This window comes from Triturus cristatus, chromosome 9 (genome assembly GCF_964204655.1).
Source record: "Triturus cristatus chromosome 9, aTriCri1.1, whole genome shotgun sequence".
Classification (NCBI taxonomy): Eukaryota; Metazoa; Chordata; class Amphibia; order Caudata; family Salamandridae; genus Triturus; species Triturus cristatus.
Window position 1 is genome coordinate 579,179,412 of NC_140592.1, and position 12,836 is coordinate 579,192,247.

Below are 12,836 nucleotides of genomic sequence, written 5' to 3' on the forward strand. Positions count from 1 at the left end.
ATGTGATACCTCTTATAGAAGTCAAATTTTGAGGGGTAAAGGTGCTTCCAGTCATGACGAGTTGAAAGAGTAATGCTTCTTCTGTGATAATAAAGATCCTGAGATGCAAAAACAAATTCCACTTGCATCAACTTTTAAAGTGTGAGGCAGGCTGCATTGAATATACAAGAGGATTATGGCCAATTTCCAATCTGAATGAGACGTGATTGCTTGTGATGCAATATACCGTGCAGGGTACCTCATACATTTGAATCGTAAAACTAGCAGACAAGCCAAAGATGTAAAAGATAATTCATAGTATTCAATAATCTAGTAACATATTGGCAGAGCTGATAGCATTTTTCCTCTACACTCTAGAATGTGCAAAACATATGCAGGCTTGAGAGGAAATGTGTCCAATATTTATTCCAGAAGACTAAAACAAAACATTGCCAATTTCCCTGAACGTTACGCTTGTACAGAAGACAGTGTTGTGTTAAATGTTGTAAACAAAAGTCAGACACTTTGAGGCAAACCTGTGCCCTAATGATACAGTGATCTTGGCACAAGCATCAGCAATATTGCATGGAGATATTCTACAACATAAGCAACCACCTTTTTATGGACCATTCAAAGAAGAAAGCAAAGAAAAATCTCTTTGATTTTAACCGCTATCATAATGTATGGCTCAAGAATACAAAGTGAGGTAAATTATGGATCACGGTCAAGTTTTACCATAGCACACTAACCGCTTTCAATTCCTAAAAGCGCAGCATAAGTCCTGTAAAGGTCTGACATGCTCAAGCCCAAGATACTCAATTTCCATTACTTTTATGGTCTTAAACAAGATCCAAGGTTCTAATGGACTTCCTATTTCGTTTCAGCACATCTGTCATACGATTCTGTCTTGAATTTCTCAGCTGAGTCTAGGATACTCCATTGTGGCTTATTTTAATGATTTTGAACCGTAACCCCCTCAATTTACAACCTTAAAACCTGGTGTCTTTACAACCTTTGCTGTTGATCCATCCCCAGTGCAACACAAGTGCAGTGGAATCATTCCATCCAGCTGAAATTTCTCTCTTCCAGCATCCTAGCAAGAAAACCAGTGGTGCAAACCATCAAAATTAGCAGATATGTTTCCCAAAAGGTGATGAACATGCGTACAATCTATTAATTAGTACTTTCAGCTGCTGTTAATAAGTGAATGCTTCTCAACCAAAACATTCTGTCCAGTCTATGAATATGTTTCAGAGGAATTGGCAGATGAATGAGATTATAATGAGCATTATTGGTACCGACACATTTATGACCAACTTGTAAAGAAAAGGTGTCGCAAACCAAATATTCATGCAAGTCTTTGTTCATTCACTCTGACCTTCCCTTATTTTAAGGTGATTCCAAGTTAATTGCAATGCTACATCATTCCATAAAAGTTAATAGGAATACAATAGCCATTTTGAATCCCAGAAAAATACCCACAATGACATTCAATCAAACACACTGCAAACCTGTGAGAGAAATACAGTGGAACTGGGTAGATACTCTTAGAAAGGATCACTTTGTTATTCTTGATGAGTTCCACATTGCTCACTTTGCCACTTGATTCAATCTAGCCTGGCTGATGAAGGGTGTTACCCCGAAACCGGTCCCAGGATGCTTGCTTCCGATTCAGGGAGGACCTGGACTGGCAGTTCCGGCTGGACTGTTCCCATGAGGCACAGGGTCAATACTGTTTTGCATATGGCTGGGTCTGAACTGGGGTGGCGAAGTGAGCTAAAGAACGATGATGGATTCAACCCAGATTGGTGACTGGAGGTGAGGGTCTGAAAAGTTTCAGTGCTCCGTCCATCTCCTTGTGTTTGCGGAGTTCCACTTTAAAACTGCTCTCTTGAAGTGCTTTCGAGAAATTGCATTGTAAGGGACAGTAGACTCTTGAAAGGCAGCTTATGTTAAGAAGGCTTTACAAGCACACCTAGTACCGCAAGTGCCATGTTCACAGACGAGACAGAAGTAGTAATCTTAAGTAAAAACCTCTCTCTGTGAGGCTCCACCTGGTGGCCTGCTGATCGCCAGACCCACATCTAGTCCAACCACCCATGTGAAGAACCTCTGAATAATAGTCGACATCCAGCTTGCTAGGACAGGGTAAGAGAACTGTCTCCACCTCCTTTTTCCACCCACTCAAGATGCTCAAGAAGATTTTCATATGGCTTCCCTTCAGGACCCAAAGAACCGTCACCCATGCCCTCTTCACCAGCAAGTTGGTCTATGTCAATTACTTCAAGTAGGAATCCGCATTTATCTGGACAGAAGACTTCAGACCACACCTAATGTGTCTGTCACACTCCCACTCTGTGCCCCCCTGCACCCATATCACCCCACACTCAAAGATCTCTATTGGCTCGCCATCCATTGACGGGCACCCTTCAAACTCCTCATACACACATACAAAGCTGTACACATCTACCCCACCTGCCCCAAAAATCGCGTGAACATACTTAACCGACTCCTATGCTCAGCCGGCCTTCTACCTTGCTCCCAAAGACTGGAGCGATCTATCCCTGTACATCAGAGCCACCTCTTAAGTTTTGAATTTAGAAAGAAACTGAAAACATGGCTCTTCTCATAGTCTTGTCCCTTGCTCAGCCCATGATACTCCTGCTTTTCAGCCCCACAGTACCGTCCCCGGTGAGTTGTATGCTCTACAAATTGGCTTGACGTTTTCAGGGGAACACTGGGGAAAGTCTCAAGAGAAAAAATGCCCTTAGTTAGTTTTAGAACCTTATACTCTCCACACAGCTGGAAATCTTCCCTTGGGATGAAGCTGTAAATTAAGGGTATTTTGGTGTGTACTTGTCTAAATTTCCGTAGCTGTTCCATGTCCCTGATCATCATAACTATGCACAATATGTTGCCGTTCACGTGTGGGGAATGATATTTCTCTACAGAAAGCACCCAGATGTGTTTGAAGAGTTTCTGAAAGGAAAGTTCAAGTAGTAAAACATGCTGATTTTCTAACATGCATTTTGATGAAGTACATGAACAAGTTAACGTCCTAGTAAAAAATGTTGAAGGAGGAATATGCTTAACAGAAAATCTCTTTTCCGAAGCAAGTGGAAATCTTTTGATTCTATATACTGCATTGGTTGTGGATGAGACTGTTGAGTTAATAAAGAGATTTGTGTAATGTTTGAATAAAACCTTATTTGAAAAACTTAGTCTGAAAAACCCATGGAATTGGCTACCACCAGAAACCGGCTTCCTTTGTTCAGCCATAAATCACAAATATGAAAATGTGTACTTCTGTAGCAATGCCATTGCTAAAGCAAGGCAGAAGATTGCTCCTCAAACTGAATGTAGCTCGTTAGATTAGCCATAGAGATGCTGATGCCTTTTTTTGTCATGAAATCCTTTCTTTGTCATGAACGCACATTTGTTCACCGTTTTTGTCAGACCGTGGCTTATTGTTCAAATGGAGGAATTTGACCTACTAACATAGTGTGAGAAAGTGGCTCTGTATATACTGTTCCCTAATAGGTACAGGGTGTACAGAGTCCACAGTCCCCCAGAGGCTGATAGAGGTCAAAGTTAGGTATGACCTTACTCTCAAAAGTGGTAGCTTGGTCGAGCAGTAAGGCAGTACCAGAGGACAGTGTAAAGCATTTATTGTACACACTCAGTCAGCAAATGGTTTCACACACTCAATAACTGAACTCTAGGCCAATGATTTATATATATAAAATATATGCTTGTTTTATTTTTAGAACCACAAAGGGAGTAAAAATATACTTTCTCAGAATGAGAGGTTGAATATAAATACTTTTGTCTTAGGCAATAAATTTGTGTAAACAGTCACAGTTGGTTGCAATAAACAATCCTATTTCCTAAACATAACAATGCATTGAGCTCAATGGTAAATTCAGGTTATTTGTAATAAATTACTTTTCAGATTACTTTTGGAATTCCAGGTCTGGCTCCTAGAACCAGCCTGGGGTCAGTATTCAGAATCAAGTGATGAAAGTCGACTTAATAACTGTAATGATTTTTAAATAATATTTGGCTATTTCAAAAGTTAGCACTTAGAAAATATTTCACAGAAAACATTCAATGGATCTCTATGGCAAGAAATTCAAATTGCAGGTAGAGTACTTTATCGTTACTTTAGTAATCCAGGACTGGGTGCCTAGACCCAGGACTGGGGTCCTTATCAAAAGCAGGTAAGTAATTTCGTTTGCAGAAATGGTACGATTTTAAAAGAATATTTCAAATTTGCAAAAGTAGACACTTAGAAGAAATTTCACAGAAAAGCAGACAATGGTTTCCTATGGGAGAAAAATGAGTTAGAGGTAAGTATAGTTGTGAACACTTTTCAGAGTCAGGGCTGGGCACCAAGATCCAGCACTGGGAGCTCGCCTAGGAGCAGGTGAGTAAATTCGTTTTTGTCACTTGGCTGATTTTTGGTGAATTTTTGCAGTTTTGAAAAGTTCACACTTAGAAGATTTTTGAAGAAAAAGTCAGTCAATGTTACCCTATGAGGAAAACGAAGTTAGCGGTTTAAGGGTAAGTACTCGACTGGTAGAGTTGAAATTCCGGGCATGGACTCAGGGGTCCCCCAGTGCCAGGTAGGTACAGTTGGTTCACCCTCAGCGGTTTCAGGACGGCCGGGTGCAGAGAGAGTTAGGCCCAATGTTATCCTATGAGGGATAGGGGGGCCTTGGTTGGTGGCTGCTGTCTGGCAAGCCACGCGGCTGTGGGAGCTGGGCTCCTGGTCACTTACTCAGGGCAAGTGGGGACGTAGGTTAGTGTAGAGAGTGCACTGCCAGGGCCACTCGGGCGGCTGGGTGCAGGGTGCTTTTGAGCCTTCGGGCGCTCAATGGAAGTCAATGGGAATATTCCGGTTTGGAAAAAGGCTGCAAGCTCGGGGATGAGGATGCTTCAGATGCCACCACCACTTCGAGAGGTAAGTGGGGTAGTTGTAGGTTAGGTGGGTACCCCGGGATTGGGCACAGGGGGCCGCAGGGCGCCTGGGTGCCTTTTGATGTCGGGAATCTTACCCTCTTGTTGATCGCGGTTGGGGTGGCACTCTGTCCTGAGGCTGCAGACTTCTTCCGGAATGTCGAGGGGGGTCCTTGGGTGCCGGACTCGGGGTCACAGTCGCCGTGGGGTCGTCCTCAGGGTCTTTGTTCACTCCGGCACTGGCCAGGCTTGGCTGGTGCAGAGTGTGCTGGGTTCGCGGTTCCGGGCTGCTGCCAGGGGTTAGAGATAGGTTTCTGAGTAGAGCCTCTACTCATGGGAGTCCCAGGGGCCTTAGAGTTCAAAGGTAGCCAGGTCCTCTGGGGTTTTTGAGGTTGCTGGCCACAAGAGATGCCGCGCTGGAGCAGGAGCAGGTTCGAGGGTCGACAGGCCGGTAGGGCTGGGGCCAAAGCAGTTGGTGTCTTCCTCTTTTTAGCAGCTGCAGGGCAGGTCTTTGTTCTTCTTGCTCTTCTTGTAGTTTCGAATCTGGGATCTGGGGAAGGAAGGTTCAGGGGGCCCCTAAATACTAGATTTAGGGGCGTTACAGGTAGGTGAAGGCCAGGGACCAATGGGTCCTTGTCCTGGGGTGGGTACACCCCCTATCCTGCCTCTCTCCTGTGGGAGGAGGGCAGTAGCCTAATCCTGATAGGGTAGGGCCTCCCATCTTCAAGATGGCGAGAGCCCGGAGATGTGCTTCACCTCGCCTCCCCCACCTGAGGGGTGGGGTGGGCAGGCTGGCACATCCCCTGTCCTTGTATGGGGTTTCCGGCCAAGCTTCCTGCCAGAGTGGGGGGTTGCAGTGGCCTGGGGAAACTCCAACTGGCGGCATGCCTTTGAAGCTTCCCTTTGCTCATCCTGGGGGAGGAGATTTCTCACCTCACCCAGGATGTGCATTGTTGCAGGCCCGGGAGAGCAGGGGCTCTCCCACCCAGGGGTCCAGCAACGTGTCTGCTGTGTGGCAGCCTGGGCAGCCTCAGAGCAGACGTGGATTGTAGGTTAGCTGTAAGGGGGCATCTCTAAGATGCCCTCTGGGGTGCTTAGTACATTAAATCCCACACTGGCATCAGTGTGGGTTTAATGTGCTGAGAAGTTTGATACCAAACTTCCCAGTCTTCAGTGTTGCCATTATGGTGCTGTGGAGTTCGTGTTTGACGAGCTCTCAGCACCATGTACTTGTAAAAGGCAGCACTGTACTTACAGTGCCCAGGAATGGACCTGGGTACTGTAGGGGCACAGGGCTCCTGCTCCTGTGCCCACACCATAGGCATAAGGCACCCAGCCAGAGGGGTGGCTGACATATGCCTTGGCAGTATAGGTAATGGGCATGGCACACAGAGATGTGTGCCATGTCGACTCTTTGTTTTGTCCTGCACCCAGGCACTCAGCCTGCAAAGGCAGTGTGTGTGTGTAAGGGTACAGGGCCTCTAAGGGTGGCACAATGAGTGCTGCAGCCCTTAGAGGCCTTCCCTGGTCACAAGGCCCTGGGTACCTAGGGTACCATTTACCAGGGGCTGACATGTGGCCAGGGTTTGCCAATTGGGAGTTTGTGTGTTTTAAGGAAGGAACATAGGCCCTGGGCACCTGATTGGCAGGAGCCCAGGGCACAACAAGGAAAAGTGCATCAGCTATTAGGCAAAAAAAGGGGGGGTTACTGCAACAGAAACCCACTTTCTCACACATAGCTTAAACTTGGTTCCAGCAGAAGACATTGACATTTGCATCATAATCCTGATCTTGATATGAAGATCCTAGATGGACCTTACACTGTCCATTTAATTTCTCCAGACAAGACGTATATGTTGCTGGACTACTTTGTGCCACATGGCTAATCCTTTTAGTAAACCCAGTCTGAGTATCCTCATAGATGTCTATAAAGTAGATAGGCTGAAGTAGTCTAAGCGATTTTAAAATTACTAAAGGAACTTGTACTCTGGTAAAAACAGTATCAAAGAAATAATTCCTAATTGATGATAAAAGCTAATGAGCTTTTTGCTCTTCTGACTAAATAGCAGAAACAACATCTCATGGTTGGGTGTAGTTGCCCAAGACGAAAGAGTAAGAAAGTTCTTTACCGGGTGTTGCAACTACAACAGAGCAGTCGGAACCCTGCGCCCAAGAGGGAGGCAAAACAAGATTTATTTTTTTCCTGCTGCTTATAGTGTTGCTGATGGTAGGAAGAGTATTCTTCTTTGTACCATAGAAACTGATGTTGTGTTGGCTTTACATTTTGCAAGGAGCCTAAACTGTGAGCAACTGTGGGTTGCATTTGCTCTATTGCCCTACCAATCTTTATGCACTGAAGGAGAGTGGCATCACATCCGAGTTTTCAGGAAGTTGCAAATGAACTTACTCATCAACTTGGAATACTTTTCTGGCAGAGACACCAGCCCTTTAGACCCTGCTAGTTCTCCTACATTAGAATAGACAGTAGCAGTTATGGCTGCTATTGAAAGGTTTGTCACCCTTCTATATGTTTGCTGATGCCAAGAAACCAGTATGAAAAAGGCCAGGTTTCTGGTGTGTTTGCACTGAAAAACAGACATTAAGCTAATAGCTCTCCTGCTCTGGTTCATGTTTGGGGACCAGGCCTTTCAGAAATCAACTACACTACCCGACTTAAATATCTTTGATTGGACCTGTGATAGACAAACTTTGTGGTGGTAGCCATAATGGACCACCCAACCACCTTCAGGTGCCAATTCACAAGGTTTGTTAAGGTGTAAGTGTAAAAGAGTTGATGCGCTTCACTGTGCCGATTTGCAAAGACTGATTTACTATGCAATGCTCTTTGTTCATATGGTGATTGTTACGATTATCCAATGAAGACTTCTAGCCACAGATTCCTTATCTTAGAAACCTCCCCAGGCGCCAGATTGGATCTGGAAAGTAGACCAAAAATGGCTGGAGGAACTGCAGTGCGGTTCCGCGTATTAGCATGGAAAAGAAGGAACTGACAACACGTCGGGGGAGGGCTAATGACGTCACACTAGAAGACTATGTCGCTGCGGAGTCGCTCAATGCCCACTACCGACGCGCACAGGTAGTGTCACTACCTGTGCGCGTCGGTAGTGGGCATTGAGCGACTCCGCAGCGACATAGTCTTCTAGTGTGACGTCATTAGCCCTCCCCCGACGTGTTGTCAGTTCCTTCTTTTCCATGCTAATACGCGGAACCGCACTGCAGTTCCTCCAGCCATTTTTGGTCTACTTTACATTTTGTTAGTGACCGAGCAGTGTTCCTTCAATATCCTCGGGGTTGAAGCCTTGTGAGTCCTGTGGTCGAGATATGTCCGCCACGAACCCTCACACGATTTGCATGTGGTGTCTGCGTGAGCACCAGGACTCTGAGTGCATCTCTTGTCAACAGCCCTGACCGAAAGCGGGTAGGAACGGTTTCATGAAGCTCATGACTGCGCAAATGTCAGTCTTAGAAGTCTTCTCATTGTCCTCTGTCCCCTAAGCGTTCTAGGGACCGAACATGCATCCATTCTAGAAGCCGTGTCCCCAGGCGTCACTCCCCTTCGACATCCAGAGGTAAGTCTCTTGCCTGGCGGTCGAAGTTGTGGTACCACCTACCCTTGTCGTCAGCTGCTGATCCCCACACTTCTGTTGAAGTGCAGAGGCATGTGTCCACCCGGCGTCTCCCTACCTATCGAGGGGACGGGGCGTCTTTGACCCAAATTAAACATTATTCTCAATCCCTTTTTTCTGTTCTTGGGTCGTCACCTCCCTCTGGTGCTCCCTCGGGCCCCACGGAAGTGCATGAAGTCATGCCTGTGACTTCGCCTGTGGGTTCTCCCTCGGCTTCAGGTCAGCCTCTTGTATCTGATACCTCTGCAGCACCAGTGCACAGCCTATCGCGTCTCCCACCTTCGGGTCCTGCTTCTGGTCTACTGGCTCCAATGTCGGCGTCAGGCTCTTGTCTGCTGGCTCCGATGATGGAGCCATTGACCCACATCGACGCTCCTTTTGACGTCCAGGCATCCCCTTCTTGGTGTCTAATGCGGCCCTGATGGACCTGACCATCTCAGACTCCCTTCCTCTGGTTTTTCCTTTTGAGGACTATGGTTGTGGAAGTACTACAAAAGGTGTGGCGTGTCCTCCTCCAGTTCTGGACACCGTACCGCCCCTATACAATATGGCTGGTTACATGACTTTGGTGACGTCAGTGTCTTAGAATCTTTGCCAGCCTCCTGTCTCCTCCTGGTTTGGCTACAAAGGCAAGTTCCGCGCTGGCGAACATGCTCAATCGAGTTTCGATTGCCCTGGATTTACACCTTCGTTCTGTGGAATTCTCAAGGGACCCCTTAATAGGTGTTCGACACCCTGCCAAGTCAAATGTTGAGCCTGTCTGTCCTTATAGTGACTGTCTTTTTGATATCCTGTCGAGTGCTTGGACTAATCCCGAAACAGGACTCTGTGGATCGCTCAAATTCTCATAGGCATTACCCAGCCCTGGAGGATCCCTCCTGTCTACTTAGGCACCCCTTTACTAAAAGCTTTGTGGTTCAAGCTGCTTTAGCCACGCAGAATATTGATTTTCTTACCCCTGTCCCTCTGGAAAAGGAGGCCAGGAAATTTGATACTTGTGGTAGGCGTATTTTCTCTTCTAGCACTGCTTTGCCCGCTCTAAACACTTCATGTGTGCTCGCCCACTTCTCCCATGCCTTGTGGGACTCTGTGGAGCACCTCCAGCACGGGGGAAACCCAGAATGCTCTTGTACCCCTGGTACAAGATGGGCAGCAAGCTTCCACGCTTTGCATCTGCTGTGGTATGGATGCTGCCAATTCTGTTGGTCAGGCTATGGCCTTTTCCATTACTCTACGTTGGCACACATGGTTGCGTACTTCCAGGTTTTCAGAGGCTGTGCAAACTGCTTTGATTGACATGTCTTTTGATGGCATCTCTTTTTGGTGCGTACACCAACTGCTGTATGCTGGTTCAGGGATAGTCATGGTGGTACGCAGTCTTTTTTTGAAAATGTATTTGGATTCTTTTTATTATTAACCAAAGCACTGTCACAGCTTGTAAATGGCCATAGGCAAATAGCATGATAGTCAATGATACATTACATATAGTGCCATATTCTCATATACAGATTACTTTACAGTGAACATTGAAATATTAGGGCGTTGACTCACCCAGGGACGACTGTGCCGGCAATGCCTGTGGTTCACAGATGTTGCCTCTGTAGTCGTTCCATTTCCTCCATATTTGCATCCATTTCTTAGGGCAGAATCAAGATATATATACACTGTTTTTTCACGATACATGCACCAATGCACGTCACCCTCCCATTCCCTTAGTGTTGGGGTTGCGTGTACCCCCCATTTTCTTGCTACATTCCTCTTGGCGACCATCTATCCCAGAGTCACCCAGGCTTTCTCTTTGCTACCCAAGTCCGTTGGCTCCCATATATTTAGGAGACAGCGCTTGGTCTCCATAGTTCCCGTCTATCAAACCCCTTCGTTTTCCAGAGATCTCCCAATTGTTCTGAGTCCCACAGTGGGGTGCTTCGGGTTAATGTCCTTGCCCATCCCATATTTTTCTGGACCTGTACGAAGTGTTTTGTGGGACCTGTCAAGGGGAATTTCGCATGTTTTGAGTAAAGGGCTTGTGTGTAATTACCCCCAGGGAAGAGCCATCTATCCATTGCATTGCCCGGGTCAGTGGGGGGCCGGTATTTACAGTGGTTGATAGACGCTAGGTGCGCCACCCAATAGTATTTGCTGATATTTGGCAAATCGATTCCCCTATCGTACCACCCTCTCACCAGTGTCTAAATCAGAGCCCACCAATGGGAGTTCAGGCGAGAAAGGGTGTCTACACTCTCTCCCCTTTGTGTGTTTCCCGCACGGGCAGGGAACAGGATGCCCCAGAACCAGTTTTAGGCGGTGTATGCAGAAGTAGGCACTGGAGAATGCAACTTTCCATACCCTGGATGTCCAAAAAGTGCCAGGGTTCTAGCTAGACAAAACAATGACTATCAATGAAGATCATTTGAAAGGAACAATTACTTGCATATAATCTTTTTTTTGGTTCAAAGAAGACCATTCTGGTGTTGATGGCAATGTTGCTACAGATCTGGGGTATGTAGAAGTCATCCTACCATCTGATATTTACCTTATTGAATTTCTTCAGCTACAGGTTGGCATTGCCCATTTTTACTGACTTGGCTCTTCCTGGCTGAGGTGGTCATGTTTTTTTCAGTGTGTTCTCTAGGAGTGTCATTTCTAACTGCATTGTAGGTATATCACCTAGTTCTGAAGATTACCTGGGTTTTGAGAGGAGCCTTTGGATTGATGGGTGACATGGTGGGATGAACTTCAGCATAAAGAAATTGTACTGTGTGCAGAGTCATTATATTTTCGGAGGTTCTTGACTTTGCCTCTAGAAGGTTTACTTTAATAATATATAATGTTTACCAGTAAGTAATGGAACCTTCTGTTGCAGAGGCTTCTGTGAGGAACGCTCCCAGGATTAATTTCCGTTCAACTTCACTCCCAACATGTTGGATTTAATAGTAAGAGAATTTTTCTTCTGATTTGTCTAGGTTGTTGATTTGTTGAACCAAGCAGCTTTGGCTACTAGCAACGATGGCAAAATCAACATCCTCAAGCAGGTAAGCACGTTTATCTCTGAAAAGTAGTAGTTTGAAGCGGTCTTGGAGTACTTCCTCCTTGCTTCTCAGTGTCCCCAAAATCCATGTGTAGTCCAGATATCTTAATGTATGCTGCTGCATGGTTGAATTTAGAAGGCTGCATCAGATTCACATGCAAGCCTAACACTGAATTCCTGCAATGGTGACTGGATGTGAACCCTTTGCGTTGATGTCCACCACCATGGGCATTCTTTTATTACGTGGTTGTTATGTGTTCGCTCCTGCTATGCCAGAAATGGAGAAATGATTTTGCTAAAAGTAAAGTTTTTCTCTCATTTGTTACTCCTCGTGTGTGGAGAAAACGACATACATAGGAAGATTGCTGGCCTTGTGCCATTAATATATTCCGAAGAGCTGCACAAGCCTAAGGCAGTGGTTGTTAACCTGTACTCTTGGAACCCCTGGGTAACAGATTAATAAAGTGCATATATATATATATATATATATATATATATATATATATATATATATATATATAATTTAACATTTTAGAGTGTTCTGTAAATGTGAAAAAAAAATGAAATTGGAGGCAAAAAAGTAGGTTTTAACCCTCCGATTGATTCACAGGAGCAGTGCATGTGCATCATACAGAATCTAGTATGGACGATGAGTGACCTCAATTGAATTTAGAAAGGCTCCATCCTTCTCTTTAAAATGTAATTTTTTTTTTTTTTATATTTGTTTGTAAATTAAATGAAATATTGAATCATCTGTGTATTTGTTTGGTGAATGCTTGTTTCTGTATTTTTGTGTAATGTCTTTCTGATTAAATCATTGGAAATGCATAGGCCGAGGACCCCTGCTTCCAGTAATGACAAATTGACGGATTTTAGTTTGAGGACTAGTGTAAATAAGAGAAAAAAGGAATATTGAGTAGATAAGTTAAATTGCAAAAGTTGTTAGAAATACAGAGGGATTATGGAGACTCCCTTGGAGCACATGCAAGAGACCTTTCTATGTGACCAAAAGAGGTTGTATAATCATTGTAGAGAGTGGTTAAAGGCTACTCAGAAGCACACATATTCCTGCCCAAAGGAAGGAGCATTTGATGACAACACATTGGAGCACATTGTTACACACCTTAAGCGTAAATATGCAGAAGGTAAACTGCAGAAGCAAAAAGACACTTCAGCTTTATGTCAAGTCTTTTGTAAGAAGTCTAAAGACCTCTCAAATGTTG

At 45.1% G+C, this 12,836-nt stretch overlaps 1 protein-coding gene across 7 annotated transcripts in view; it reads left to right on the forward strand.

Annotated features, from left to right (window-relative positions):
* SYMPK (symplekin scaffold protein) overlaps positions 1-12,836 on the forward strand; it is a 1,117,730-nt gene that overhangs the window by 67,638 nt on the left and 1,037,256 nt on the right. For all 7 annotated transcript variants that reach the window (XM_085625602.1, XM_085625603.1, XM_085625599.1 and 4 more), the window contains one exon: positions 11,549-11,617. In XM_085625602.1, the coding sequence (XP_085481728.1) occupies positions 11,549-11,617 (69 nt within the window). The remainder of the gene's footprint in view (positions 1-11,548; positions 11,618-12,836) is intronic.